We start from the raw sequence: 27,983 nt of genomic DNA, 5'->3' as shown, positions 1-27,983 counted from the left end.
TTGAACATCCAAGCAGGTCTGTTGGGATTCCGGTGCGCAACACGCAATGTATGGACGTTTTTATGTTTGGTAACATTTTGAGCGCCGAACAACGGTGTGTCAGGCGGTTATTGATTCACTCTGACTACGATTTATTAAACATTTAGAGTCATCGAAGTGCTCACTTTTTGTCACTTCCCTGGTAGCCTGCATCATGGATCGCCATGACCAGGTAGGCCTCAGCCTGTGCGCAAAAGACATTCTTGCATTTGATAAATATGGGTTAAAAAAACAAGTAACTTAAACTCCCGATTCTGTATACAGTATAAATGGTTTCATTAAATGAGGCAAATATCTGATGATAGGTTAAATCGTATCTAAGTCAACCAGCTTTTGCAAATGTACCATACACACACTGATTTATATTTCTGGAAAAAAAACTAAAATACGGGTAACAACTGAAATGATCTCTTTAGAACATTTGACTCCTTAAAAAGTCGTTTTGTATATAAAAATTAACTTTCGGACTTAACGTTTTTGCAGCATAAAATAAAAGCTCGTTTGGTTTTTTTTCACCTGATGTTGGCCCTCTGTTTATAAGTCTAAACCACACAGAAATAGCAAACATGAGCATTAGTAAAAGCTCTTTTTTTCACTCATTATTAAACCTTTTTATTAAATATGAAGGGTGCAGGCAGCCCTCTCTCGGGGGTTTGAGCTGACAAACATCTGTCGCTGCAGATCCGGATCGTGACCTCTGCCGTTTTTCACAGACAGATCTCCCAGCTTTTCTGCTGTTAATTCACCACCCAAGAACATTTCAAATACTTCCTCAAGATTTTATTTTGATAAATAAAATACAAAACAGATTTTACACCGCTAAACGCGCAAGAGAACATATTTTATTAAGTTGATATAACGCAACTATTATTTCATTAATAACACCTCTGTCACGTGTAGCTTGCATAAAAGCTATAATCCTACAGACTAACAAACTTTATTCTTTAATTCCACATTATTACGTGTTTATGTGATATTGTTTCACCTGGTTTATTAGCCTTAATTTATTTAAACCGGTCGCAGTAAATAACCCTGAAATCTTCATACGTTTAACGATTTAATTCATGAATGAAGTTTGAAGTAAAATTGATGAGGCTGTTAATATACAATAAATAATCAGTGCTGCTTCGACAGAAGTGTACGTATTGTTAAATACAATGAGACATTGAATGATTAATTAATAGAATTATTTAAATAGGGTAATTACGATAACAATAGGCTTAATAAAATAATAATAATAATAACAACATGTTCGCTACTTGATTTATTAACTAAAATCTTCACAGAAGAAAAAAGTAAAATCGAAAACTAAAAGCTCCGTCAGTGCAAAAGATGGATGAAGACGCAGTCCGCAGATCAGCTGCTGAAAAGGGTAAAACTCAATTAAATTTGCATTAGTATTTTAAGTCTTGTGATATTTTCTGCACATGAGCCGTTTGCGAAAAAATCCAATAGGCGGAGCCCACAACAGCTGATTTTAAGAGACAAACAATTCTCTGATTTTTAACTTCAATTACTCTGGAAATACGTTTTTAATGTGTGAAACTTTGTCATCATTCTTAGTCACCCGAGGCCTGATTCGTGTGGCATTTGTTGGTAAAAATCTATGAAAACGCGGATTAAATTATCGTGTGTTTTAAATATTGACCCGTAAAATAAATAAGGAATAATTTCTCTGCTCCATGTCACTCAATTTGTAACATTTACACCCTAAAAAGATACCGTGTTTAAATGTTTAGCTCATTAATATCTTTTTTAGATTCTTCTCAACATTATGAGGATAATAAAGAATATAAATACAAACTGGCTACAGTTTTAATGGTGATAATATTAATCTAAGTTCAGTGCTGCTGTCACCTTGAGCAAACCCGTTGCATGCATATATTATACCATCTAGTGGCCGCTGAAAATAACTCTTCATCTTGACTTTTTGACATCTGGGGTCAAAATACTCTGAACCATACTGTGTGTAATTGTGAAAGAAGTATTCAGATTCCTGAGGTACAACTACTAATACCACACTGTAAAAGTACTTGGTCATAACTCCTGCAATAAAAATGTTACTTCAGTAAAAGTATATAAGCAGGGGCATTTCTAGAATTTGAGGACATTAGGGGTTTGGCCAGAATCTTTTTCAGTGAAAAATCTCTATTTTTATGCTTTTTAGTGCACTCTGGCATCTTATTTATCCTAAATCAAATTATTTTATTTTTTTCCAGATTAATTGTGTTATTAAAAATATTATTGATCAGAGTTGCAAAAATAGTTAAAATTGCAATTTTGATCAACAGTATTTTATTTTTTAGAGCTTAAATGCATGAACAGAATTACATATTTTTAGATAAGGGTTTTTTTTCTTAAAAATCCTATTCCTAATCTTGAAATATATATATTTAGTCTATATATTTACATTTACATACAGGTTATGCATAAAACATTCGGGGCTAAAGGCTAGGATTCCCAGGCCCTAAAAGTAAAAGTATTCACTATGGAGGAAAAAAAAATCCTCACATTTAAAGCATTCTTTCTTTCTTTTTTTTTAATGTGAAAAAATAGTGAAACCATCAAAATACCCCATTCAATCAACTGATTTATTAACCAGCCATCTCCATATGTTTTGTGTGCAAAACAGTCTTAATTTATAAAGTAAAGTTGTCAGATAAATGTAGTGAAGTAAAAAGTATTTCCAGAGAGTGTCACTGAAATAAAAGACTCAAGTAAAGTACAAGTACCTCAAATTTGTACTTAAGCACATTACTTGAGTAAACATGCTTAGTTACATTCAGCCACTGGTAGAGCCTACATTATTCATATTATTATGAGATATTATCATTTACAGCTGCAAAGACAGATGCTTCTAAAAAAAAAAACGTTTTAAATTACTTAAACACAGTGTAACTGGGTTTATCGTCCTGCTTTGTGGAAATGAATCAAATGAAATTTTGTGGCATTGTCTCAGGGCTGGATGTGACCTCGGGGATGAAAGCCTGGATCGCCGCAGGCAATGAAAACACAACTGGGAAAAGGGAAAAGCACAAACCACTGACACTGTCTGGATATTTTCACACAGCCTGCCCTGTAGAAACTGCTCATTCCACCCAAGGCCAATACACAAGTGGTACATCACATAGTTTTCAAATTCTCTTGTATTGCACAAGTCCCCCCCCCACCCCCCCTTCTGTGTCCTTCATGTATTTATTTCAGACTGTTGTCTTTTGTCCTAAAACGCGCCTCACTGACCCATACACAAAGTCTGCTTTACCCTGAGAGAGAAAAAAAAGTGGAAAATAAATAAAACTGTCTGCCAATTCTCCAACAAAGTGAGTCAGTGTGCGCCTATCAATGTGATGTCGAGCAGAGCTCCACGGGTTACTCTGTGTTTTGGTAACCACACTGCGACGAAGAGTAATAAGCAGTAAGTAGCTGTAAGTGGCAGGAAATGTAAACAGCAGCTTGGTTTTCATTCAGACAACTGCAGAGGCATTTAAAACAGATACGCCGCTGATGTGATGTGATTCACACTTAGAGTACAGTGACGGTGATCATCTGACCAACTGTAAACATATTTATTTATATCATTATTAATGTGCAAAAACTCCTGGAGGAAAGAAATAAAGCTCTAAATAAAGGAAATAAAAAGAAACTTTTAGCCAACATCTCTCATATTTCCTGAGATTAAATTATCAAATTAAGACGAGTGTAATTGAATGGATAGTACATTAAAATATAACATTTAGCAGCATATTTCAGGTCAGCAGGTTATGTAAGGTAGGTTTCTGTGCTATTTAGAGGTGTTGACAGTAATAAATGCCAATTCATACATGCAAAAGTAGTATTTGAATAGTCATCAAGTAAAAGTAGCCACATAAAAACAAAACTCTATTAGTAAGTAAATGTCCTGCATTCAAAATGTCCCTGAAAGTACAGAAGTATTAGCAATAAAATGTACTTGAAGTGTGTGTGTCCTCTAAAACACACACAGAAGCTGACAAAGATTTTTCTTAATTCACCTCTTTTACTGCCATTTTATATTTTGTGTATGAGTTTGTGTGTAGGAGTACAAATGTCTTGATGAAATAAACAAAACAAACAATAAGGAGCTGAAATCAATTTCACCAGCTTTATTAAACATCTCTCTTTTTACACAGACAATTTAGTGATATTCCTGCAGCTTTAGTCTTGACCCGTCTGGGAATAAAATCACAAGTCGTCTTTGTCTGAGAGCGAGACAAAATCGAGACTTTCACAAATGGTCTTGAGATTAAGACCGATCTCGAGTACGACAACAGTGCTTCACTCTGTAGCATACTTTGGTGCATTTTAATATTATAATTAATGCTAATCATTATTATTGGTAAAAGAGGGAGTAGGAGAAGTGAAAGTGTTACATTTGAGAGTGAAAAATTGTCATATTTTTGCAGAAAAATCCAGATTTGTGAGGTTTCATTTTTTATCTGTGTGTCAGTAAATGTCACATAACATTTGGCAAACATTAAATAAAATGCAGAATATATGTTAATATAAAGATACATAAGGTTGAAATTGTATGGAAAAGATAACCCATTAACTGTTCATATAATAGTCCTTAGGCTTTTTTTTTAATTATTATTTTTTTTGATTTGCTGCGTGTGTGTGTGTGTGTGTGTGTGTGTAGTTTTGCACGTTTAATGTTAAATTCCAACAAAAAAAGAGGTGTAGGGCAACAGCTAATGATTATTTTCATTTCGGATTAATGTATTGATTATTTTTGTCATTAACTCTCCTTTAGTCTGGTGTCGAGGTTGGTTTCTTTACATACCTTGTTTTGTCTAAAAGGGGAAAAAAATCTATTTACAGTGATACAAAACAGAGAAAAGCAGCACATCTGCATCTTTGAATTTTTTGGTATTTTTGCTTGATACATTACTTAGATGATTAATTATTTATGAAAATTGTTCAGGACTGATTGATTAATTGTTTCTGCACTGATATTAGGTGAATAAAAATGAAAAATAAACATGAAAAAGACAGGTGTTTTAAATAAACCCTTTCCTGTGTGTTTACAGTCAGCAGGAGGCTGAAGCTGGGCTGCAGCTGTGGGACAGGAGGTCTCCCTCTGCTGGTGACGATGATAACCTGCTGCCCACATGGAAAGATGAGATGATCACTACATAATAGCCATGCCGGGAAAAGGTATATTTTCTCTTCTTTTTCTATCTACAACGACACGATTTCTTAATACTCCCAGACTCTTTGTCTGCTCTGCTTCAGTTGAACACCGGGGTGAAATTCCCACCACCTTTCCAGTAAAGAAATAAACTTTAATGGCATATTAGACTATTACGTTTGCCTCCACCCACCACCACCACCACCACCACCTCTTTTTCCTGCCTCTTCTTGTAACTGTAATCTGGTGTTTAAAGCAAAAATCACGCCTGATGCAGCAACGAGCCAGTCGCCATGGTAACATCTCTGTTTCCCTTCCTCTCTCCTGTGTGTGTTTATGACAGGTCTTAGGTTTTTTTTTTCTTGCGTGCTGGTATGAAGGAGGCTCACAGCCCGCCATACCCCCCACCCCCCACCCCCCCTCTCATATGTGCCAAATTGTGTTCAGATGGAGCAATACATGAGAGGGCACTGCCAAGAGTCATTTGCAGTAAATGCTCCCAAAATGCCCTCTAGATTTCTCACCAAATATCAGATCCACCATGATAGCACCCTTAATCAACCTCAACACTGGAAAGTGGAAGGAAAGGAAGGGGGCGGGGGGGTTACTGCCAGCTTTAAGTATGCTTTTAGTCGCCTAAGTTACAATTGAACCCTCTTTCCCAAAGAAAAATTATCCTTGCATGCGATGGAGCACTAAATGGAAGAGCCCTTGGGACAGAACACTTAATACAGTAAATGGAAGCAAGAGACAAGCGGAGAGAAGTTCCTGCGTCTCCTGGAAGCTATTCAAAACATCTCAGCAATGGCTGCATTACTGCAGACACAGGAGCAGAAGTGGGGGGACAGCCCGCTGTTACAGTCCAATTAATGTGTGTAGATAGCACAGACGTGATTTATAGTTTATTTTTCGGCTCTGCTGCGCAGACAAACGAGCTTCCAGCCGCCTCTGGCACGCAACAGATAATGCACGCAGCTCAAGCACATCATGAAAGGCTTCTGAGGTCCTGAAGGGCCTTTGGCTGCCTGCTCAGGTCTCTGTGACCGGCTCCTTTCTCCTCCGCTCACGCCTAAATGAAGACGTCCTTCAAAAGCAGCGGACCCCTTTCACTGGTTTTGTGTCACATGTGAAACATTACTTCTGAACATATGAGTTGATGTAGTTATGAAAACTTCAAGGATCATTTAGAAATTCTTGAGATATTACGGGGCTTTTCTTTCAGTGAAGTGGGTGTCAGACTGCAGCCGAGGAGCTGTTAGTTTTGAGATATTTGCAGTTAACAGATTTACCTCTCTGACAGGTGTTTACAGTTTAAAGTACACAAGTGGGGCTGTTAAATATTAATGTATGGATTTTTTTTGTACAATTTGATTCATTATTCAGTCTATATAAAATTCTAAAAAATGACAATCATGGTTTAAAACCTGACATCTTTGAGTGTCTTGTTTTGTCCGACAGCACTCTAAAACATGATGATGATCAATTCTGATTACATAAAACAGACACAAAAAAGCAGAAAATTCTCACATATCAAAATCTGGAAACAGCAAATGTTTGGTCCTTTTCCTCGATAAATGATGTAAACGACTGAACATAGTCAGATATGGTGGTGATTTCCTTTGTTAGGTGACGAATTGATTAATGGAAGCCTTAAAGGTCCAGTATGTAGGATTTAATGGCATGATGTGGTAAAGGTTGCAGAACTGAAACTTGTCCCGCGTGCCAAGCGTGTAGGAGAACTGTGTTGGCCAACCCAAAAATGCAATTGCTCAAATGAATGAATGCTCAAAACAAATTTCTCCTCAGGGAGAGTATTAAAGCAAACGTATCTTACTTTCTTACATTTAAGAAGCTGGAACTAGTTAATATTGAAAAATAACAGTTTATTGATCACAAAAAGAAATTCAGATGAACTTTTCTTACTATCAACTACAGCTCTACAAACTTAAGTTTTTCGTTTTTGTCAAACAATAAATATTGAATGTTGTAACATGATTCTTTGGATTTTTAGGGGCTTTAAATAACCCAGTTAAAAAATGTATTATCTACCCAAAAGAGAATAACTTCAGCTTTGTAACTGATTACTTTTTGCTGTGTTACAGTTTCGTTTTAAGCAATCTACTACTAAACTACCACCAGCAATTGTTAATGTCATTTTAGAAAGTAAATGGGAGTTTGCTCACATTTCAGATTTTGCAACATAAAGTAGAATGCTAGATATAAAATAATGTACTTCGCATTGTAAAGCAAGTAGAAAGTTGTAAAGATGAATAGATTCTTCTTTAAATTCAGTATTACACCAGACCAAACATATGTTGTTGTTTTTTAGCTTCACACAATTTGGACACACTGCAACTATTCAATTTGACCTTTAAAATATTGGTCAGTAAACACGTGTTTTAGAAATATTTTGCAGTCTGGAGTGTGTTTGTTGCAGCCTCAGACGTCAGCAGTCGATCCAAATCTCAACTCAACTGCAGAACTATTTCAATACTGCAAAAGAAAAAGAAAACTTTAAGACTCTAAGCCACCACCCCTCCCTGCTGCCTGTCGCTGACTATTTCTACGACTCTCGTATGAAACACTTTTGACGTTAAACACCTGTTAACTTTTATGTCTTGTGAGAGGAGTGGCTGAATGGGGGAGCATTATGTTCAGCGCTGGCCAAATCCCCAGTAGAGGAAAGACCACTCCCAGTGCAGAGAGGCAGCGGCAGCAGTGAGTGAGCCCCCTTATCCCTGCAGCCTGCGAGGATCCCCGCAGCAGTTACCTCGATTCCAGTTGACAGCTGTGTGAAACCACCATCTTTCCTCAGCTCTCTGCTGGATAAACTGCAGCGCGGCCCAACAGCAGACCTGCTTAAGAGGCGAAGTGAGGAGATGTGAGGCAGCTTATGATGCTGGTGTCTTATATCATAGTCAATGTTTTTTTCCCTTCACATTTAGATGCTGAAGTGTGGCCCCTGCACTGTCTCCTGCCAGAATCCACATGACCTGTACCACCAATTAGGAAGAGTCCCAAACTTTGCTGTAATTCTGAGGTACGCACACTTTCCTTGAATAATTCCACTTTATCAGGATATGTATAGAGATGTTTTTTTTAATGAATAATTTCTACTACGTTTTCGCTTCTAGAAAAAACAGAATTTTAGGTCACTAAATGTTTTTTTTAATGTCTTCTAAGTTGCACACTTTAAAAAAAAAAAAGTCATTTATTTCTTAAGTTTTTCACATTTAAACAATATAAAACTACAAGGAGTGTAGGGCAGAGTGCAAAAAAGGACAAAGATGAAGAAAATGAATTAATAAAATAATAATAATAATAATAATAATAATAATAATAATAATAATATATATAATAATAATAAAGACAGTTAAAGGGAAAGAAAAGTACAATTATGGTATATGCCAGTTCATACCATGAGTAGATTGTCTGCAGGAGGATTGAGGCTGAAGTTGCACACTGTTAAAAACTGGTTAATTTGTGTCTGTGTGGACATGTAAAAAACAGTGTTTGGGTAAAGATGACGTCATCTCCTCATGCCCTCAGTTATCAAATTGTTGCTTGGTGTAATGAGCATGAACCACAAACAGCTGGTCTGCTCTACTGCAGTGGGGGTTTAATCTGTCAGCCAGCAGCTAACACCAATGTGGGCCTTCAGGGCAAAGGTCATGGTAACTTTCTAGTTGACAGATAAATGCCTACACGGACAGTGGTGCTCACATTATAATTTTATTTCAGTTTTTCGGCGGAACATGAGTTAACCAATCAGTGCGTCAGCTCCCATTCCCTTTGTAAACCAGGTGCGCCCGGAATTGGCGGATCGCGATCTAAATGACGCATTTGGCGAATAAGTGATGTGAGATGTTCTGCTGAAGAAACCTAAATGCCTGTGCACGAGGTGAAGGCGCGCGAGCAGATATCCACCTAAAGCAGCAGAGTTAAGCAGGCAGGAGAGGACGTGGCGGTGCAGTTTCCAACATTTTTTGGAACCTCCAGAGCGGCCTTACCATGCAGAAAAATGCACGATGATGTGAGGAGGAGGGGTAAACAAAGCTCTGCGCTCAGCGGACAAATCAAGCAGAAACGGGAGGAGCCAGCTGATCTCTCAGTGCACCTGTTGCTGCTGGCTAACTGGCATCTGCACACGCAGGTAAGCCTCACGCTATCCTACATCCTGAATTGTGCCCTCATTTATGTCCAAGAGACATTCATGACGCATATCAATGTTGTGCAACACACAACATGCCACACAGAAACATCTGAAGGCATGCAGGCACATCCTGCTATCTGATAATTCGCCCTTTAAACAGCAGGAAACAGACTGCGCCTTTGAAGTCAGACCAGCTTTTATTTGGTTAATGGCTAATTCGCTTTCTGTTGCCTCAAAATAGCAACCCGCCAACAGTGCGCCTGACCACACCTCACTTTAACGCCCAGGGGCGCACAGATGGGCGCAGGTATTTTTGTTATTTAAAGGACGCGGACGCTAGGCGTGAAAATGACAACTGCGCCGGTTTGACACTTGCAATGACACTTGCGTTGCACCATGCGCTGCCTTGCGCCGAGCCTAAAACAGAGCCCTTAATCCTAATACTCCTGCACCACCTCAGATCAACAGAGCCAAATGCTGCGCCTGCGCCCAGTGTTACATGGTCACTCTCAATGGCAGCGATTTTAAGTCCGACTTTGGGTGAGCTTCTTAGTCCCTATATTGAAGGGGAATCAACACTGATGAGATCTAATCTTGTTTGGAAAAAGGTAATATTAGCCTGTACATTTCACTACCTTTGAGATGAAGGCAGACACCAGTCATGCTGGTGTTGCACTGAAATGGTTTCCCAACAAATAAGGTTTCCTTTTGTTAATGCCAGCATCCCCCTCCCTCGGTGGTTACAGCTAGGGCCTAGGGTTTGAGTCAGGTTTAGGTTGGAGGGAACACATGGGCAGAGAGATCGTCTTCAACACAAAACTGGCGAGCGTTTGGAGTTGTTTTCAAGTACATAGCCCAGAGGAACATAACAAAGAGCTCAAGGTGTAGACCTAGCCTCCAAATTCCCCTGACCCCATTTTAATCAAGCGTCCACGGGACTTAGAGGTCCTGTGTCTGTGCGTGGACAGGTCAGAGCCAAGTCCGATCCACAGTGGGGCCTCCCTGGGTGTCCTGTGGCGTCTGGCACCAGGGCCATGGCGGCGGATCCTTTGAGGTCTGTGGGTTGCGGGTGGGGCCTCCATGGATCGCACTTGCTCCAGCACGTCTTTTATTCATTGATGAATTAAGGTTGTAGCATTTTACTTGTTGAATAGTGTTTTGAATAGTTGGTTGTAATTTGATGGGCTGCGATTTTCATCATAAATGAAACTTTTGAGAACTTTCTCAATTTCTCAACATATCCATGAAATAAACAAAAAAAGGGGAAAAACAAGCCCATCACAAGAGCAAATTAGCAATCCCCAAACAACTCGAAAAGACTTAAAATATCATTAAAATTATTCTCAAAATAGTTGCTGATATCCACAAATGACTAGTTCTGTTTTATGGTCATACATATCTTCTATTCTCAAAGAAAATATTTTATTTAGTAAAAACTATCATGAAAACAACAAGCAATATTTATTTAACCCTTTAAAACCTGAGCAAATGGACTTGTTTTCTTTCAGAAATGGCCAAAATTAGCAAGAAGTTAGTAAAAAGGACAAGAAATTTACTGAAAAATCTTTTTTTTAAAAAAAGGAAAAGATAAAAACAAAAACAAACAAGAAATTAACAAAAATGCTTTAACATGATAATGTCTTTAACATGATTACAATCATTAAAAATATAGTTTTTCTACATATTTCCCTAGTTTTTAAAAAATAATTTTCCCAATCTACTTATTTCTTGCAATTTGTGGGACATCACTTGTAAGTTCTCATTTCTTTTTTCCCTTTTTTACTTTTTAATTTTTTATTTTTTTTTAAGAAATCAAACCAATTTGCTTAAGGTTTAAATACTCGTGAATCGACATCAGAAGGCAGCATAAGAAAATAAATGTCGATCCAGGTTTCAAAGGGTCAGTAGTTGATCTCTGAGTAACAGGACTGATCAATGGAGCGTGCATAAAAAAACTTAAAATGAACTCTGACTCTGCGCTGATGAAAGCAAGATAAGCCCGAAACGAAGGACTACAGTAAAAGTTTGACTTGCTCGTGATTGAAAGCAGACACTCCTTTACTCACAGTATGTGTTCAAATCCTCTCAAGTGAAGCAGATTAAAAACACCTAAAAGCGGGTCAGCATTTGCGCAGCAGCAGTTAAACAGATATATTTGGATTATTAACTTGTGTTGCTGCTTTCTCTGCCTTTCTGAGTTCTTGCTGTGAGGTCCCCGCTGAGCCGAGCGCACTCCTCCATCTCATACATAAAACATGTGGCCTATAAATCACTCTAATGTGCCTCAGACTGCTGATACTCAGCAGCAGAAACCTGCTCTCAAAAATCATTTTGGACTACAATGCAAACGACGTATAATAAAATGACGTCTCAAGTCGCTCCAATGGCATCAGCGAGTGAAAGGAGCGCTGTTTGTCTGCCAGAGCTGGTGGCTAAATGAAAGCTGATCCAAACCTTTAAATGAGAGCTAATATTTTAAAGCTTGGATTGCAGCACCAGGAAATACCTGGGAGAGGTACACCTTTAAGGAATCAAATTTAGCAATCCGCAGGAATGGCTGGAAAACTTTACCCAGAGAAGTCTCTTTCCGTAACCTCTCTCCGTGCTTTTTGGATCCCGTCAGTTCAGGTGCAGCGATTAAAGCCTCCTAACGTGTTAATGATGGTGGAATATTTCATTCTGAGTTTGTCAGTTTTATCCCCCATTAGCAGGCAGGAATGTCCTCTCCTCTTCTCCGCTCACAGGTGATTGGTTAACGTCTTTGACTATTTACACATTTACAGACAGCACATCCATTCAGGAAACACTGGAGATAACGTTTGAGACATAATAAGGGTGAATTAATAAAAATCTGTATATTCTGCTCTGTGCACTATTTTATCTTTCCATAAACAGATATTTTAGATTCTCAAACATGACACCTTTTGAAAGACAGAAGCAACACAGATAAGGTTTTCTAAAGCTGTAGAAAAGCTTTTTTTTTTAAGTGAAAAAAAAAAATCTATGAAATCTATCATTTAAGTGTATTATGGAAATACATAAAATGTGTTAACTATTATGCGAATGTGAATATTTTAACCATCAATTCCACAGATTTACTCCTAGAGTCTAAAAATGAAAAAGTAAGACCTCACTTAAAAATAATAAGAGACCTATTTGCTTTCATTCACTTCTATTTTTGAAAAACCTTTGTTGAAAATTAAAAAAATACAAATTCTGATTACGGACCAAAAGTAGTAACAAAGAGGAAGCAATCATCAGTATTTTTAGTTTTATGAAAAAAAGTCTTTACATTGACAGGTAGACAAGATATCTAACAACACATTATACTGATATACAGTTAACTCTAAAACAATACAAGTAACTAGATTACCTCCATTCAGACAGTAAAAAACAGTTCTTTGTCTGCAGTGGCTGTTGTTACAAATATGTCATGAATAAGCTTCAGTTTCCAGATAAACTGTCCACAAACTGTCTTGTTTTTCCAGTCTAATACTGCTGTTATTCGGAATAAAATATTAAAAAAATAAAATAAAATTTTAAAAAATGAAAAAAAAAAAAAACTTCATTTACCCCCCCCAAAAATGTAAAAACAAAAAGGTAAAAAAAAAAAAAAGTGGGAGGAAAAACTATCATTCACAGAATGAATAGTGAGTAATAAAAATCACAGTGATTTCTATGTACAAGAGTTTGGATTTACAAACAGTCTCAGCAGGAACTGAAACACACGCTGGCCTCTAATTTCACTTCTCCCTCTTTATGTCAAAGCACGACCCGGCTGCTCGTTAGGCCTTTGATTGGCCTGAAACACTCTGATTCACGGGGTATTACTGAATAAACGGAGGAATGATGAAGCCTGATCCAAACCATATGGGCGTAGTGCAGTAGAAGGTATTCTGGGGGGATTCCTGCACAGATCCTCAGGTTTATACTCAACCATCAGAGCAGAGAGTATAATACTATCCAGAGCTTTTCAATATCTACAGTCAATGAAGCAGAAACAGCTTTACGTGCTAACTGACTGTACGGGCACTTTGGCCCCCAACAACAAAACTGACTTGAATGCGGAGTGCGGAGAAAACGCTTCTGGGGTGAATCAGTCCACCGCTGTCTGAGGTTTTTAGCGTTTGGCTCTCTTGGAAGGGGGCTCCTCTGATTTCTGTCCTCCCCGCGTTCGCACCGCAGGGGGGCTGGCCTCCCGTTTACGGCCCCCCTTCGCCACTGCTGCTGCAGCCGCCTGGCCCCTCGTCCCGCTGCAGGAGGGAAACAAGGAGCGAGTGTCAGTCCGTTTGTCTAAAGTGTCACATTTAGGTGCTGTAAAAATTTGTCTTTGTTAATTCAAGCGTGAAAGGAGTTGCAATAACAAGAACTGCTTTGCTAAATTTAAGTGAACTTGGCGCGTCGACAGTCTCCGTAAATAGAGAAAAAGAGCATGAGGCGGATTTCTTAAGACTTCTGTAAAGTTAACTGGAATTTAATTTGAGTTAAAAACAAAAGAAACATTTCTGACAAAAATTACCCGGAAAACTACAAATGGGCAGAATTTAAAGAAACCGAAAATCTCAGAAAAAACTTTAAGAAAGGTAGTAAAATACACTTTCTCACTGATGAAAAATATGTGTACATAAATAATGGAAATAAATCAACTAGTCTCTCTCTTTTTTTAAAAAATATATATACTGTAGGTATAAATAGAATATGTTTGTTGAAAACTGGATACTCAACCTTCCTTTTTAACCCATTCTGAAAAGTTGTTTTCCAATAGTATATCTTTTATTTAGGATTATTTACGTTTCACATTTAAATTTCTGTATCCCCTTAAAGTAAGTTTAAAAAGGTGTTAAAAAAGGAAATGATGATCCACAGATGTACAGAGTATATATAGATTATAAAAAGCAAACAGGAAAAAAATCTTCAGCACCTTAAAGAAGCCAAGACAAGAAAACATTTGGTGAGGGGAAATAAGCTTGGTGTACTGCTGAGGAGCTGTGTGATATATTTTACTGCTTTATTTTTTTATAGATTGATATTGTAGTAGCAAACCTGTTCTGTATACATGCAGTGCATAAAAACATACTTATTAAATGGTAATTTGGATCATTTATTTATATTGAGATTTTATTCTGATTGTGATTATTATCATTATTATTATTGTTACAGTTGTTGTTGTTACTTATTTAGACAGATTTTAGAGACTTTAAGGACCTCTTGGCAATCAGGATTTGTAATTAAGCTAGTATGCACTGAGTGTGTCATGCCTTCCACCTAAAATACTCTTACATTAAACAAAAAAAACAAAACAAATTTTTATATATATATATATTATCGAGTCAAATGAATGACAAGTTTACATGTTGTTATAGGCAGTGACTTACTGTAGTGTAATTCCAGATATTTAGCACAAACAGCTTAGGTAATTCATAATGATTATTATTTCTATTTTGGGAGAATTCAGGGAAAGCTTTCGGTAAAATGTTCTCTTTCACAGAGCAGCGACCTCGCCGTCACTTTCGTTAACTTTCGTTAACTTTCGTTCATTCTGTTGAACCTCTATGAGACAAACTCACCGTGTACCAGCTGCGGTCTCCTCTTTACCGCTCTGTCGACTCGCCCGGGTGGACGGTTTACTCGGCTTGTTTCTGAGGAGCATTAAAAACAAATATGAAACAACAGTTGCTGTAGTGCCAAATCTTCCACCAGCTTTAGTTGAACAGGTTGTGACAGAGATGATGCCTGCTGGTCGCCTCGGCGTTCAAACATTCATCACCACAGAGGACGACTGACACGGTGTCTCATAACGGCCACTTCACACCATCAAACACGAATTACTGTCTGATTTAATCAGCAGGTTTTAAGATTAAATTGGTCTCAGAAAATTTTTATTACTTGCTTTTTTTACCGTAAATCCTGTTAACAGCCAATGAAGTTCCAGTAAATTTAAATTATGGGTCTGTAATTGTGTGCAGTCGTGATACTTTCGATTTAACGATTAATCAATTAATTAATTAGATGTCAACTGTTCTTAAATGTGAATATTTTCTGGTGTCTTTACTCCTCTACGACAGTAAACGTCTTGAGCCAGATGCAACGAAATTTCGTTCTTCTGTATGCCTGTCTGGTTTGTCTGGCTGACAGTAAACAAATCTTGAACCTTTAATTTTGGGTTGTGGACAAAATAAGACATTTGAGGACATCATCTTGGGCTTTTGGAAACACTGATAAAAATTTTTCACCGTATTCTGACATCCTATTGATCAAATAATAAAAAAAAATATAAAAATAATGCTTAGTCGAGTCCTGTTCCACTGGTACATTTTTCTTAGTATTATTGTTATTATTGAGGTCCATGAGTTGTCAAATTACCTTTCAGCCTCCAGGCGAGATGCTGACCGTGTTGTTGCTCTTGTTGCGGTTCCTTTTTCCTCCTCTTCTTTGTCACCGTCATCGTCCTCCTCTTCATCATTCAGCTCACTTTCATCTGCCTTTTTGTCCTTTTTATCTGTGGGATAGACGATAAAATGTCCCATGTAGCCCTGGGGTTGATATGCAAACTCAAAGACATTCCAGTGGAGCTTTATATTATATAATTATTTGGTGTAAGATTTTTTCCTAAAAAAAAATTTGTGCTTGTGTAACAGCAGCGTAATGTCTAAATATAATTTTTTTTGAATACTAAAAATAAAAAATTAATACAATTGTCAATGAACTTTGCTTTAAAGGTGCTGTATTTAACTCTGGAGAAAGAAAGTTGATTATTGAGTTTTATTCCCAGGTCGTCAAATAACAACACTTTGAGTTGGTGGTTCAGTTTGACTATAAACCCAACCGTATCTGACGACCTGGTGATGAGTTACACGCAGCACCTTTAAACTTTGATGCACATCTCTTTTTAACAAAACATTCTCTCTCATTTCTCTTTTTTAAAGTTTTAAATTTCCTCACCTGAATCGTCTGTGGCGGTGGCTGCCTTCGGCCGTCCCCTCCGACCGGGTCTCTTTGGAGTCGTCTCTTGGTCCTCTTGTTGTTGCTCCTCCTCAATCTGAAGAGATGTCAGTAAATATTGGATTATGATGAGAGTTTGAACAGGACAGCGAGTAAGAACCGAAGATTTAAAAGGTAAGATTTAAGTTAAACTTGTAAGTTGTTACACAAACAATAAAGACAAAACAACAACAGTGATGGATACACTTACAGCATTTATGAAGCCAAACAGATACATATTTTTAAATAACAAACATACATCATCTGGTTTCTTCTCACTGCAGAGCCCCTCTTTGACCTCCTCCTCACCTCCTGCCTGGCTCACTGAAGGGGAACAAACAGGAAAAAAGGATAAAATGTACAATATGGAGACTGTGTTTACCAAGGTAACTTATTTTACTCCTAAACCAGCAAATGTTGTGATGTTTTGGCAATACAATTAGAGCCCAGGTCCTAAGTTATGTGATTTAGATACAGCCTGCAAAAACCTGCACAGAAAAAATTATTTCATTTATGTTGAAAACATTATGAGGTACTGAAAGTGTGTGTGTGTGTGTGTGTGTGTGTGCGCGCGCGTGTGCGTGCGTGTGCGTGCCTTCTTACCGCTGTCAGGTTGTGGCTCACTTTGTTCCTGGTGACTGTCATCCTTCTTTACCTCCTCTTCAGCCTGAGTTTCCTTTAGAAATACATATTTGAAAACACGTACAGAGGAGTGAAGACAGAGTCAGATGGAGGATGCAGAGATTGTTTTAATCCACAAAAACAACAAATCTCACCTCCACAGATTCTTCCAACACCTCTGACCTCTTCCTCTTTACTGCTGGTTTACCTGTAATGGAAATATGATCAAAACAGATTAAAAATGTATTCAATCACATCTTTCACACGAGGACCACCCAGAATATTTTTATGGTATATTTAGTTAAGTATTCTAAGTGTAACTATAGCAAAGCTGCCAGCCGTCCCTCATGTCAACTATCATTGCCAAATTACTCATTCATACTATTTTACAGGCTGTTAAGAGCGACGACAGCAAAATAAAACTTGTTAAAGTCTCAACGTCATGCTATGAAATACACCAATTAACTGTTGAGGTTTGGCTCACTTATTCTCTGAGCTGGTAATGCGTGCTCTGGCAGACGTAGCCACACCTCTCCATAATGTCATTAACCACTTGTAGTGTGCTTTTACACATTTACAAAGACACTGAAAACTTCCCATAGAAACCAAAAAATAGGACAGAGACAAATAACTTGAATTAAAAACAAACCTACATGTGTTAATGTTCTCTTTGGAGTCAGAGCTTCCTGCAGCTTCAGTGTCTTCTTGAACAGGAGACGGCAGATTGACTTGACTTCCTCGCCGTGTGATTTTCTTTGGTCCGCTTTCCTCTTCGGTTCTCTACAGGGAAAGTGTTGTCAGGGAAACACTTTAAAAGATGAGGTACAGTGAAATGCACTTAATTCATATGTCATATGTTGGATTTAAATAGTGCCTTTCACGACACTTTACATGTTAAACAAAACTAAACAACATACAAAAATCTATAGTTAAATGTTGACAGTTAATCCCTCAATGTCACATGTTAAGAAACACGGAGTGTCCTTGTAGTAATAAACCTGGTAATGTGAAGTATCTCACATTTATGTACATGTTGCACATTTGTTCATGTACCTCTTCTTTTCCGGTGCTCTCCTCGTCTTTATTCTCAGCCTCCTTCAGATTATCTGAGATTTTAACACAGAAAAGAGTCAGTTATTTACATTATTCTATACTGTGTTTCACCTATTAGCTTAGAGAAGGACAACATGTTCATAATTTCCTACAACAGAACTAAAATCTTAATAGTTTTAATATCTCTTGATATCCCTCCCTAATTTGAATATTTGACTGCTGCAAAGTACAATGTGACTGATAGCAGGACAATTTAACAACTATGATGAAAAGTATTTTTCAGACCTGAACAACATCCCTGTCGGCTGATTTAATGTGAAACTCTTACCAGCAGACGCGTCTTTGGCAGCAGCTCCTGACCGTCGTCCACCGCGGCTCAGAGTCTCCTCTGCTTTCTCTGGCTCTTCAGGTTGGTCCCTCTCTGCCTCCTCGCTGGGTTTGGATGATCGACCCCTGCGTGGTGTTCTGACTCCCACATCTTTCTCCTGATCTGCTTCCTGAAGGTAAGAGCAAATCAGACGTCAAATAAAAACATGTATCTGCAAAGATACTTTTACTCTGCCAGTACACAGTTATTCTATGACTGAGGGGATATGAATGACTGTATTTACCTCAGCAGACAGTAGCTCTTTATTTTCCTTTTCATCCCTCTCGTCACCTGATTAGATGCAGAAACAATGAACACATTATTTAATATAGTTCATCCATAAATAGTTCAGATGTTGTTTACTGACTGGGTTACAAAATCTTGAAATTCTGGCGTGTCAAGAAAAGCTCACCAGATTCTTTCAGTGCTTCAGCTTTCTGAGTAGACAGCTTTCGTTTGCATCTTCCTCGTCTCTCCGTCTTCTCTTCCTACATAACAGACGTTTTTAGCACAGAGGGTAGTGTCTCGTATCGACACCTGAGGTGTAAATCACAGCTTTGATCACAACACAGTGTTGACTGACTCTTTGGACAACGATGCGATGTTTTCTGACATCACAAAGTCTGCAACGATACAATTTTGATTCGGTTAAATTCCAGCACCTGCGATCGATATGAGACATTATCAGTAAGTTTCTTTATTGTCTTTTTCTCGGCTGCTCACCGCTGACTACCTGCCGCAGTGTTTTCTTGTTGAGGAAGGAGGTGTGATTGGACGGATGTGCCATAGGAATTTTAAAATCCAGGTAAATCTTGAAGATGACGATGTATCAATCAATGAGCTTTAAATCTATACATTGATCAGATTGATATGTCATTACACCCCTAATCGACAGCTAAATGTATCAAATATATGAGAGCTGAATTTAAAAAAAACAAAGAGGCATTACCCTTTCTGACAGATCTGATCCTTTCTCGTCTTCCTGGCTGTCTGTGCTGGAGACATTACCTGAAAAACAAACACAGTGACTGAGATTAACTGTGAAAGAACCGACGACTGTCAGAGGACAAAGAAAACATAACATTAAATTCTTTAGCTGAGGGCAAATTGTAAATATGTTATTTCACAGCGATGTTAGCAGCAGAAACAACCGAGGAAAATCGTAACGAGGGGAGATTTTTTAAGTCATGACTCACTGATTTGTTTGACCAGTTTGGACTGACTCTCTGGTCCACTTTCTGTGATCTCTGCAGTCTTCTCCGGTTCCATCTGAGCATAATTTAAAAGATACACAGATTAATAAAAGGGCTATAACACATATTAGACAGGAGCTAAAGATCTGATCAAAACGTTTAATAACAGGCTTTTTACATCTGAACAAAGTGATCATGACTGACGTTAAACACTTACAGTTTGTGGATCACTTTTCTCTGTTCCAGCATTTTCTTCCTCCACTGTTTTATTCTCAGCTTCCTCTTCCTGTTTAAGATAAATGACTTTGAACTTTAGTCTCATATTCACAACTGAACAACGTAAAATAATGAATATGAATGGTTCTTCACCTTGGGGCTTGTCTTTGTGTCTGCAACATCTGGCTCAGTTTGCTCTACAGTAACAACAAGAAGCAAAGTCATTAATAATAATAATAAAGTATGGAATCATTTTTAATCTTTTTAAAAAGAAAATCAAAGTACCTGCTGTTGTGTAAAAAAGGATTATACATATATAATACAGAATTAGCTGTGCTCGCTTAATACAACTCTGTCTACTCTGCAGAAATATCCGATAGCCTACTTTTTTGGGGAAAAAAATCTAAATCTTTTTTTCTATTTATTTTTGAATATTAGGGTTTGGGGTTAAACCCTAGGGTTTATCAGAATCTGTTTATCATTACTGTAGGTTGTTTTTTTGTTTCGTTTTTATGATCAATTTGTTCGATTCTCCTCGTTGTTTTTGTCCACATTATATTGTCACTGAATATATCCTGCAGTATTGTCCCACTTCTCAAAAATCCCAATAAACAAAGTTCAAAATAATAATAAACTTTTTTATTTAGCAACTTTCAAAACAGGTATAAAGTGCTTTATAATAAAAACAGACCACATTTATTTTTAAATAAAAGAAAGAGAATTAAACTAACTAACATCCAGAAAATAAACACATATTAAAATGTAGAACGTTTAAAATGGCATAAAATATAACAGCAATCTTGAAATAGTGTTTTTTCCCCACACAAGACAGGGTTTGTAACTGTGATCTAATATATATATTTATAATTATAGTTAATTATATTAACAAACAATTGACAGAAAAAGAAATCCCATCTCGTTCTTTTTAACAAGATTGTTTTCAAGCACTCACCTTGTTTACTGGGAATTTCGAAGACTTGTTCAGAAACGGCCGCAGTTGTATTTTCCTCTGTGGCTCCTCCCACCTCCTCTGCTGCACACACAACAGCAGCTGAAATATTATAGACAGCACCAAAAAAAAGCAAAGGAGCCCCATGAGACTGATGCACAGACGATGCCAGGTCAAAAAATGCCTTTCATCAAACCAAAAACTTTGCATCAGAATTAAAGATCACAAAAAATGATAAATGAATAGTTCAAAACAGAAGAAACCAGATGTGGATTTAAGCTAAAGCAGGAGATAAGAAAGTTTACCTTCTTTGCTGGTTGCTGCTGCTGCTTCTGAATGTTCCATGTTTCCATGCGGCTGCGCGTCAGCAGCAGTGTCTGCACCTTTGGCTTCGCTCTCGTTTAAAAGAGCCGGAAGTTCATGTGAGGTAGTTTCACTCTCCTGTGTGAAAGACCAAAGATTGTTTTTCCACAGCACAGAAAATGCTATTTTCCAACAGCTATATACAGCGAACAAAACCAAACGCCACACTTTTGTTTTTCCATTTTTCAAAAGTTGAAAAATAAGATCTAAGACTTTTCCTATGCACACAAACACTGACAGGGAGTTTTACAAATTTGTGACTAAAATTTGAGAGAAATGTCTTTTGATTGCATAAAAATCTTTTAGATCTTTAACTTAAACCTAAATGGAGCAAAAACAGAAGTGTTGCATTGAACTTTTTGTTCAGTGTATATAGATTTATACATTTCTGATCCAAAAAGCATACAGAGAGTCATGAAACAGTCCAAACAGATAAATGAAAGAAAAGAGGAGAGATGTCTTTATTTGTAAAAGGGACAAAGGCAGTTTAATTTCACAAATGTAATTTTTTTTTGTTACCTGTGAAGCAGAAACCTCCACATCCATTTCTTCCTCTGAATTTTTAGACACATCTGGAAGAGAGATAAATATTTCTTTTAAGAGAAACATCCTGACATGTTTATTTAGCAAATAAAATGCACATTTTGCTTTCAGTGTTTTGTATTTACCTGCAGAGTTTGGTTTGTCGTCAACAATCTCCGGTGACGGCTCAGCAGCCTCAGCAGCTGTTTGCACAGCAACAGCCGGCGTTTCTTGTTCAGCTGCAGCGGTTTCCATCAGCTGTGGGACCGTCTGACTCACCTCTGCTTCTTCTTCTCTGGTGTTGCGGCAGATTAAGGTGGAGGACACAGTGCTGTCGGGATCCATGGAGAGCAGAGTCAGAGCTGCTTCTTTCATCTTCATGTCAGCGTCCTGCAGAGTCATCTCGGGCGTCACGTCCTCCCGACTGCTCTCAGGTGGGAGTCTCGCCTCCGCTGAGGTGCAAACGTCCATGAGGGCCAGCAGGGCGTCGGCCTCGGCCGGCACAGCTGGCATCTCGCTCAGTCGTGACTCTGTCTCGCCCTCGGGCGGCTCGGGGGTGATGTCGCTCAGAGCGTCACAAGTGTCGTCTGAGAACGAGGTGGTGACGGTGGTGGTGACGGGATCGGAGTCTGTGCTGGTGTCTTGGAGAAGAGAGTGTTTCTTTGGCTGCTCCTCAGGGTCGACTGAGGAAACCAAAGACTTCTCCAGTTTGTCTTCTCTGGCTGTTTTCTTCTCCTCTTGGCTGTTATCTTTCTTCTCTGGAACTTTATCCTTCTTCTCCGTCTTTTTCTTTGCAGTCTTACTGTCTGATTTGTCATGGAGAGGTTCCTCTGAGACTTTCCGCTGCTCCTTTGCATTTCCCTCTTTTTTCTTCTCCTTTGTCGTCTCAGGTTTGCTGATGGGTGCACTTCCTGTACTTTTGACTTCTGAACTCTGAACTTTACTATCTGTCTTTGATAATAACTGAGTCTTCGTTTCCTCCTTGGATTTTGATTTTGATTTTTCCACAGTTTTTCCTTTTTCTGTTGGTTTGACCCTTTTTGGATCTTTGTCCATTTCAGAGCTGGCCTTGTTTGATTTCTGGCTGTCCTGATCTGCTTTCGTCTTTTCTTTCTCTCCATCTTTACTGTCCGTTTTAGATTTGGGTTTGTCTCCTGGCCTGTCCTCAGTGTGGCTCTTTGACCTTTTCAGGACTTCTCTGGAGTGTTTATCTTTCTTCTTGCTGCCGTCAGGCTCCATATCTGATCGATCCTCAGAGGAGCCGGCAGAATCAGGGCGGAGCAGCTGCTTGAGATCACCTTTAGCTGCAGTTTTATCTCCTTTGGCCTTTTCCTTTTCTTTGCTCTTATCCTTATCTTTCTCCTTTTCTCTAATTTTGTCCTTCTCTGATTTGACCGGCTCCACAGATGGAGCTTTTGTCTTCTTGACAGAGGCATCTTTAGGACCTTCATCTGCCACACCTTCTGACGACTTCCCCTCTCTTGTTGTTCCGGTCATTTTCTTCTCACTTTTAATCTTAGGCTTTTTTTCGCCTTTCTCTTCAGAGGACATTTTAACAGCAGCACCTTCTTTCTGCTGAGATTCATCTGCCTGATGTTCAGATTTTTTCTCCTGCTTCTGTTTGAGTTTGGCACGTTCATCTGACAAGCTGCGCTCTTTGTCTTTGCGTTCTTTAACGTGAAGTTCTTTACGGGACAGACGATCAAATTTCCCAACTGAGCGTTGTTTTAGAGCCTCCTGGGAACCTTGTTCCAACTCCAGGATGAAGGAGTGTGTCCGGCCTTTGTCGGTCAGCTTTTTGGTTTCACTGGAGTCTTCGGAGATGCTGCCGCTCATCCTTCTGTGCCTCTCATCAGACGATGCTGATTCAGACTGATTTTTTATTAATTTCAGTTGTGGAGGCTTTGAGGTTGTAGATTTCCCTTCCTGATTTTGAATCAAAACAAAAAAAAGCTCGTTATAACTCACAAATCTGTTTCAAAGCTGTTACCTAGAATCAAATCCATTTACGTCATGATTGTTTTCACGTACCACTTTCTTGGATCCTTCTGTATCTCCTTTCTTTTTGCTTGACATATCTTCATCTTTCCTGAAGGATGAAATTAATGAATGCATTTATTTTTATGTATTTTTTTATATCTATACATTTGCTTGTTTTGTTTGAGAGCAGCTGCTTGAGTTTGAATCTGAGCTTTTGAAAACCTACCTTGAGTCTAGCTTCCTCTTCCTGTTAAGAGCCATTTTTTTCTCCAGAACTTTCCTTTCTTTGCGAGCTTCTTTGGCTCTGGGGCCCTCCAGCCCAGCAGAGTCTCCACTCCTCTGTTTCTTGCGATCTGTGTTAGAAACAAAACTTGGTCAATGATTTGAGAATTAGGAGTAAACAAAGCTATTTTGAGGACATGTTTAATTTTTATTAAACAATGAGAACATGGAGCGTGACAAAAAATGGACTTTAAATGCTGCAATCTACAGATTTTGTATGTTTTTTGTAACATGTCCCCACTCTTGTGTTGTACGCAGTGAAGAGGAACATAAAAAATAGCAGAGGAGGCAAGAAAACAAGAAACTCTGAAGCACAATTGAAGCTCACGACCACCAGAAAATACCTTGTTCTTCCGCCTGTGCTGCTTTCTGTTTCCGCTTCTCTTCCATTCGCTCCCTGTTCTGTTGTCTCTTGAGCAGCCTTTCCTCTTTGTCCTTTGCCTTTGAGGACACAGATGAGAGACAGCAATGACACAAGACAATAGTGAAAACAAAGGACCATAAATATCAGTGTAGTTTTAAAGATTGTGATCAACTCATTCACCAAGTAAAGCCTCTGATTTAAATTAATACAACTCACCGCGGATCTCCGACGTTCTTCTACAGTGATTTCATCATCTGAGTCACTATAGTAACGGGAGTAGAGGAAGGGTTTGTGAACGTAGGCCTTACGGCGAGGTTTACGCTCTTCTTCTTCTGCGTCTCCGCCGGTTTGTTTCTTCTCTGCTTTCTCATCTTGATCTGGTGAAAAAAATTAAAATACTATCATCAAACACAGAGTAGAGCTGGAAATTAAGAATCTGTGGCAGCTGAGATCATATCGAACACTTTACGATGCTGTTAACTGTTTAAACTTGTTTGAAATCTCAGTCAGGAACGAAAAGCTGAGACCATCTGATTGAAGCTCCCCCTCCTCGGAAGAATCGGACAGCAGCTCGTCGTCTTCACTTTGTCCCTCGAATGACGACAGGTCGCTGGTGTGGACGGAGCTCACAGTGATGTCACTAAGGCCCTCCAGGTCAGAGTCCTCCAAAAAGTATTCTGCAGGATGAGACATCAGGACATCACATCAGTATTTGAACTCAATTTTTTTTTAAACAAACAAGGGAGTATTGTGGTCTTCATATATTTATGTGTATTGAACATGTCTTCTTTTTTTATCTGTTGTAATAACCCAAATAAACCGTTATTCAGGAAAAGATGACAGGAAAGAGTTTGAAAATCCACAAAAATATAAATACTGTAATTTGATATCATCCATTGACAAATCTAGTATTACGCCGTCTCTGCGTGATCTTTATATCCCTTTATAAGAACGTAGTGTGCGTGCAGGTTTCACTGCTCTAACGCTGACAGAGTTCAGCTGCTCACCTTCTTTTATCCTCTCTCTGGCCTTCTGCTTGGCCTGACTCGTAGATTTCAGCAGATCGTCATCCTGCTTCTCCTCTGATGGTTTTCCAGGTGTTTTGCTGGCAGCTTGCTCTCTCTCCTCCGTCTGCTCCTGAGCTTCTGACTCCTCTTCCTCCATTTTCACCTCCTCTGTTAACCCTTCTTTTCCCAGATCCATCTGCTCCTGAGTGTCCTCTGTCTTCACCTCTAACGCCTGGTCCTCTGATGCCAGCTCCTCTGCCTCCTCCAGCGTCCTTCCGTCCTGGTGGCCGTCTCCTTCCTCGACGACACTCATATCCTGCTCGCCGTCCTCCACCAGCTGCATGGGCTCATCTTGGCCTTTACGTCCTTTATCTGAGCAGGCCCTGACGCTCGCCTCCTGGTTCAAAGAGGTTATGGTGTCCAGGATGGACATGGCGTCGTTGGCTGCAGGAGCTGAAGATGAAGCTGTAAGAATGAGCCACTCACTTTTTAGTTTAACTTTTAAATGAAAGTCATCGTTCTGTCTGTCATGGTTGATGAAGGGATGAGATGTGGTGTACCTTGCTCAGGAATGCTGCTGTCCGGTCTGGTCTCTGTTAAAGGCAGTGGGGCCGGTGGCTCCTCGGTGCAGCTGCCCGGTGACAGAAATTCACGGACCACCCTCTCCACTTGCGGCCTGAAGATATGGTTGATTTTGGGATCCACCACCTGGGCCACGATCCTGTCGACTCCCTGCTCCAGCATCCCAGATCTAAGAGGAACGGTTAGATTTAACTCCAGGTTCTTTGCACTTCTAACTAGTAGAAAGAAAGAAAAGAAACACAGCAGGACATATTGCTCCATTCTCACTTACTGCAGCACAAGTTGCCTGATGTTGTTTCTCAGCTGGTTCTTGTTTAAATGAGGGCTCCATGTGTGGTTAGAGAGGTGGTTGGAGACAAAGTTGTCCACTCTTTGTTTCAGGTTCAAGTACGCTGGCTGCAAGAGGGGAAAAAGCGATCACAGGTTAGGATTTTGGATTTTTTTGCATGTTTACATACTTCCCCTTATTCATATTCAGTGAATATAATGTCAGTTAAAGTGGTTCAGAAGTAGCCACAGATTCAATTCAATTAATTTCATTGTAGGATGAAAAGTATTATTATTATTATTATTATTATTATTATTATTATTATTATTATTATTTAGATTTATCATTGTATGGCAAAGTGCAGAATGTGCAAACTAGAGTCAGCTGTCACATCACAAATCACAAGCACTTTTCCTAATCGATTATTGATTAAAAATATTAATTATTCTTTAAAAGATTAATTGTTATTTGAAAAAACAAAAACTTTGTTTATTTAAACAATAGTAAACGCATTTATTTCCTCAATCAAAGCTCATAGCACAATATTGCACATACTTTGACAGCATTGCATAGCTTATCGATTGATTGAAAAAAATTCACGTTTATTGAAATTCTTGACAACGGATTAATTGATCATCGTTATAATTTCTGTTGCAAACCGTATGTACAATAAGCACCAAAACTCATATTGCCTTCCTCCACCTTTTGCCTTTTGTTTGTGTCAAATTTTGATTAGTTGTCAGCAGTCTGTATGAAGTAAACCTCCAATAACAGAAATCCAGTTTGTTTATAAGAAAAGAAAACAGGGAGTTTAACTCCATGGACTCTCAGCGGCCTAAAACATAAGCAGCATCACTGTGTAGGTTAAGATGTCCAAGTTTGTCAACCCAAAGACATTGTTAATGGATAGGCCATATAACATGAAGCATTAATGTTTCCTTATTTGGTGTTATAACAATGCTTTGTAGCAGTTTCTCTACTGCCCCCTTCACTAAAGAGCACATAAGGGTTTCAGTAAAGTCAGATAAAACGTATTGTTTGATTTAGCAGTTAAACTATTATGTCCAACATGGGGTATATAAAAGTGATAAATGTGAAATGTAATGGATCAGCATTATCTGTCCACCCATGCCAAGTCTCTACTTTGAGTTTGATGCTCTACTAAAATGAGTGAAAACTTATGGCTGACTCACATGAAGGGAAAATGGACAATTAGCGTAAAATCTCAAAAAAATAAAACCTAACCATTATCCTAAAATAGACGTCAGTTAATACCCAGGCCCCTCGATTAACCCCATAATGAGCAAATGACTTGACATTATGGGATGTGTTTACAGCGGGATGCAGCTTTGATAGCCCAACACAAAAATCTGTCTGCAGTGTTCCCTAAAATATACTCACCCATTACGATAAATTTCCAATTTTAACAAACTAAAAGTAGCCAAACACTGAGATTGACGTTATAAATGTGTTTTCAGCCGTTACCTTTGTATCAACGTCTGCCAGGCAGTCCCTCCTGAACTGGTCGAAGAGTCCCTGTGTCTTCAGGTGACTGACGATCATTGAGACCAGCTGCGGGTCTCCGGGTGGTAAACCAGCCATGGACGAGTGTAGATTCGCTTAATTAAAATGAATTAATACTGTAAACACATCAGGTAGCTTCTCGGTGAAACGCGCCAGGTTTGTGTTGTGGTTCATGAAGTTCGAAGCGGGTTTGAACCGGAAGTGAAGTTCAGTTTGTGGAAAAAAACGGTTCCATCAAACCGGAATCGCTTCGAAAGCGAGGGTTGCACTACCAAAATAAAAGTTTAAAAATAAACGTCATATTTTCGTGATGTTTTAGTTGTAGTTTAACAAAGCATTAATGCCACTTTATTATGCAGCATTACATTTGGCT

The 27,983-nt window shown here is 38.6% G+C and overlaps 1 protein-coding gene and 1 long non-coding RNA gene across 5 annotated transcripts; one reads left to right on the top strand and one right to left on the bottom strand.

Moving 5' to 3' along the window:
* The first annotated feature begins 5 nt into the window (after positions 1 to 5).
* LOC148188861 (uncharacterized) lies at positions 6 to 16,894 on the top strand. Of its 2 annotated transcripts, XR_015777213.1 has the most exons (5): positions 6 to 211; positions 5,085 to 5,211; positions 8,131 to 8,225; positions 16,265 to 16,454; positions 16,604 to 16,894. It is a non-coding gene; the product is annotated as an uncharacterized LOC148188861 (long non-coding RNA). The 2 variants fall into 2 exon arrangements; XR_015777214.1 differs by lacking the exons at positions 6 to 211; positions 5,085 to 5,211; positions 8,131 to 8,225 and adding an exon at positions 9,113 to 9,338.
* Positions 12,596 to 27,793, bottom strand: bod1l1 (biorientation of chromosomes in cell division 1 like 1). Of its 3 annotated transcripts, none has more exons than XM_042493555.2 (29): positions 27,572 to 27,793; positions 26,090 to 26,214; positions 25,797 to 25,987; positions 25,237 to 25,701; positions 24,757 to 24,906; positions 24,446 to 24,606; positions 24,210 to 24,306; positions 23,810 to 23,936; positions 23,635 to 23,692; positions 21,750 to 23,529; positions 21,601 to 21,653; positions 21,024 to 21,159; positions 20,722 to 20,820; positions 19,923 to 19,966; positions 19,771 to 19,839; positions 19,557 to 19,629; positions 19,310 to 19,368; positions 18,773 to 18,848; positions 18,605 to 18,651; positions 18,322 to 18,490; positions 17,994 to 18,046; positions 17,594 to 17,720; positions 17,096 to 17,148; positions 16,923 to 16,995; positions 16,579 to 16,643; positions 16,281 to 16,377; positions 15,702 to 15,837; positions 14,906 to 14,977; positions 12,596 to 13,591 (listed from the first exon to the last, which is right to left on the bottom strand). In XM_042493555.2, the coding sequence occupies exons 1-29, from the start codon at positions 27,686 to 27,688 to the stop codon at positions 13,459 to 13,461; spliced, it is 4,905 nt and encodes a 1,634-aa protein (XP_042349489.2). In that variant the 5' UTR covers positions 27,689 to 27,793; the 3' UTR covers positions 12,596 to 13,458. The 3 variants fall into 3 exon arrangements, with proteins under 3 accessions (XP_042349489.2, XP_087937007.1, XP_087937008.1); XM_088080881.1 differs by having other exon boundaries at positions 16,579 to 16,659; positions 16,924 to 16,995; XM_088080882.1 differs by having other exon boundaries at positions 16,579 to 16,659; positions 16,924 to 16,995; positions 20,722 to 20,802.
* Positions 27,794 to 27,983: the final 190 nt, after the last annotated feature.

This window comes from Plectropomus leopardus, chromosome 8, assembly GCF_026936395.1.
Source record: "Plectropomus leopardus strain MGB_pleo_1.0 chromosome 8, ASM2693639v1, whole genome shotgun sequence".
Lineage (NCBI taxonomy): Eukaryota > Metazoa > Chordata > Actinopteri > Perciformes > Serranidae > Plectropomus > Plectropomus leopardus.
This window is presented reverse-complemented; position numbering and strand designations above follow the sequence as displayed.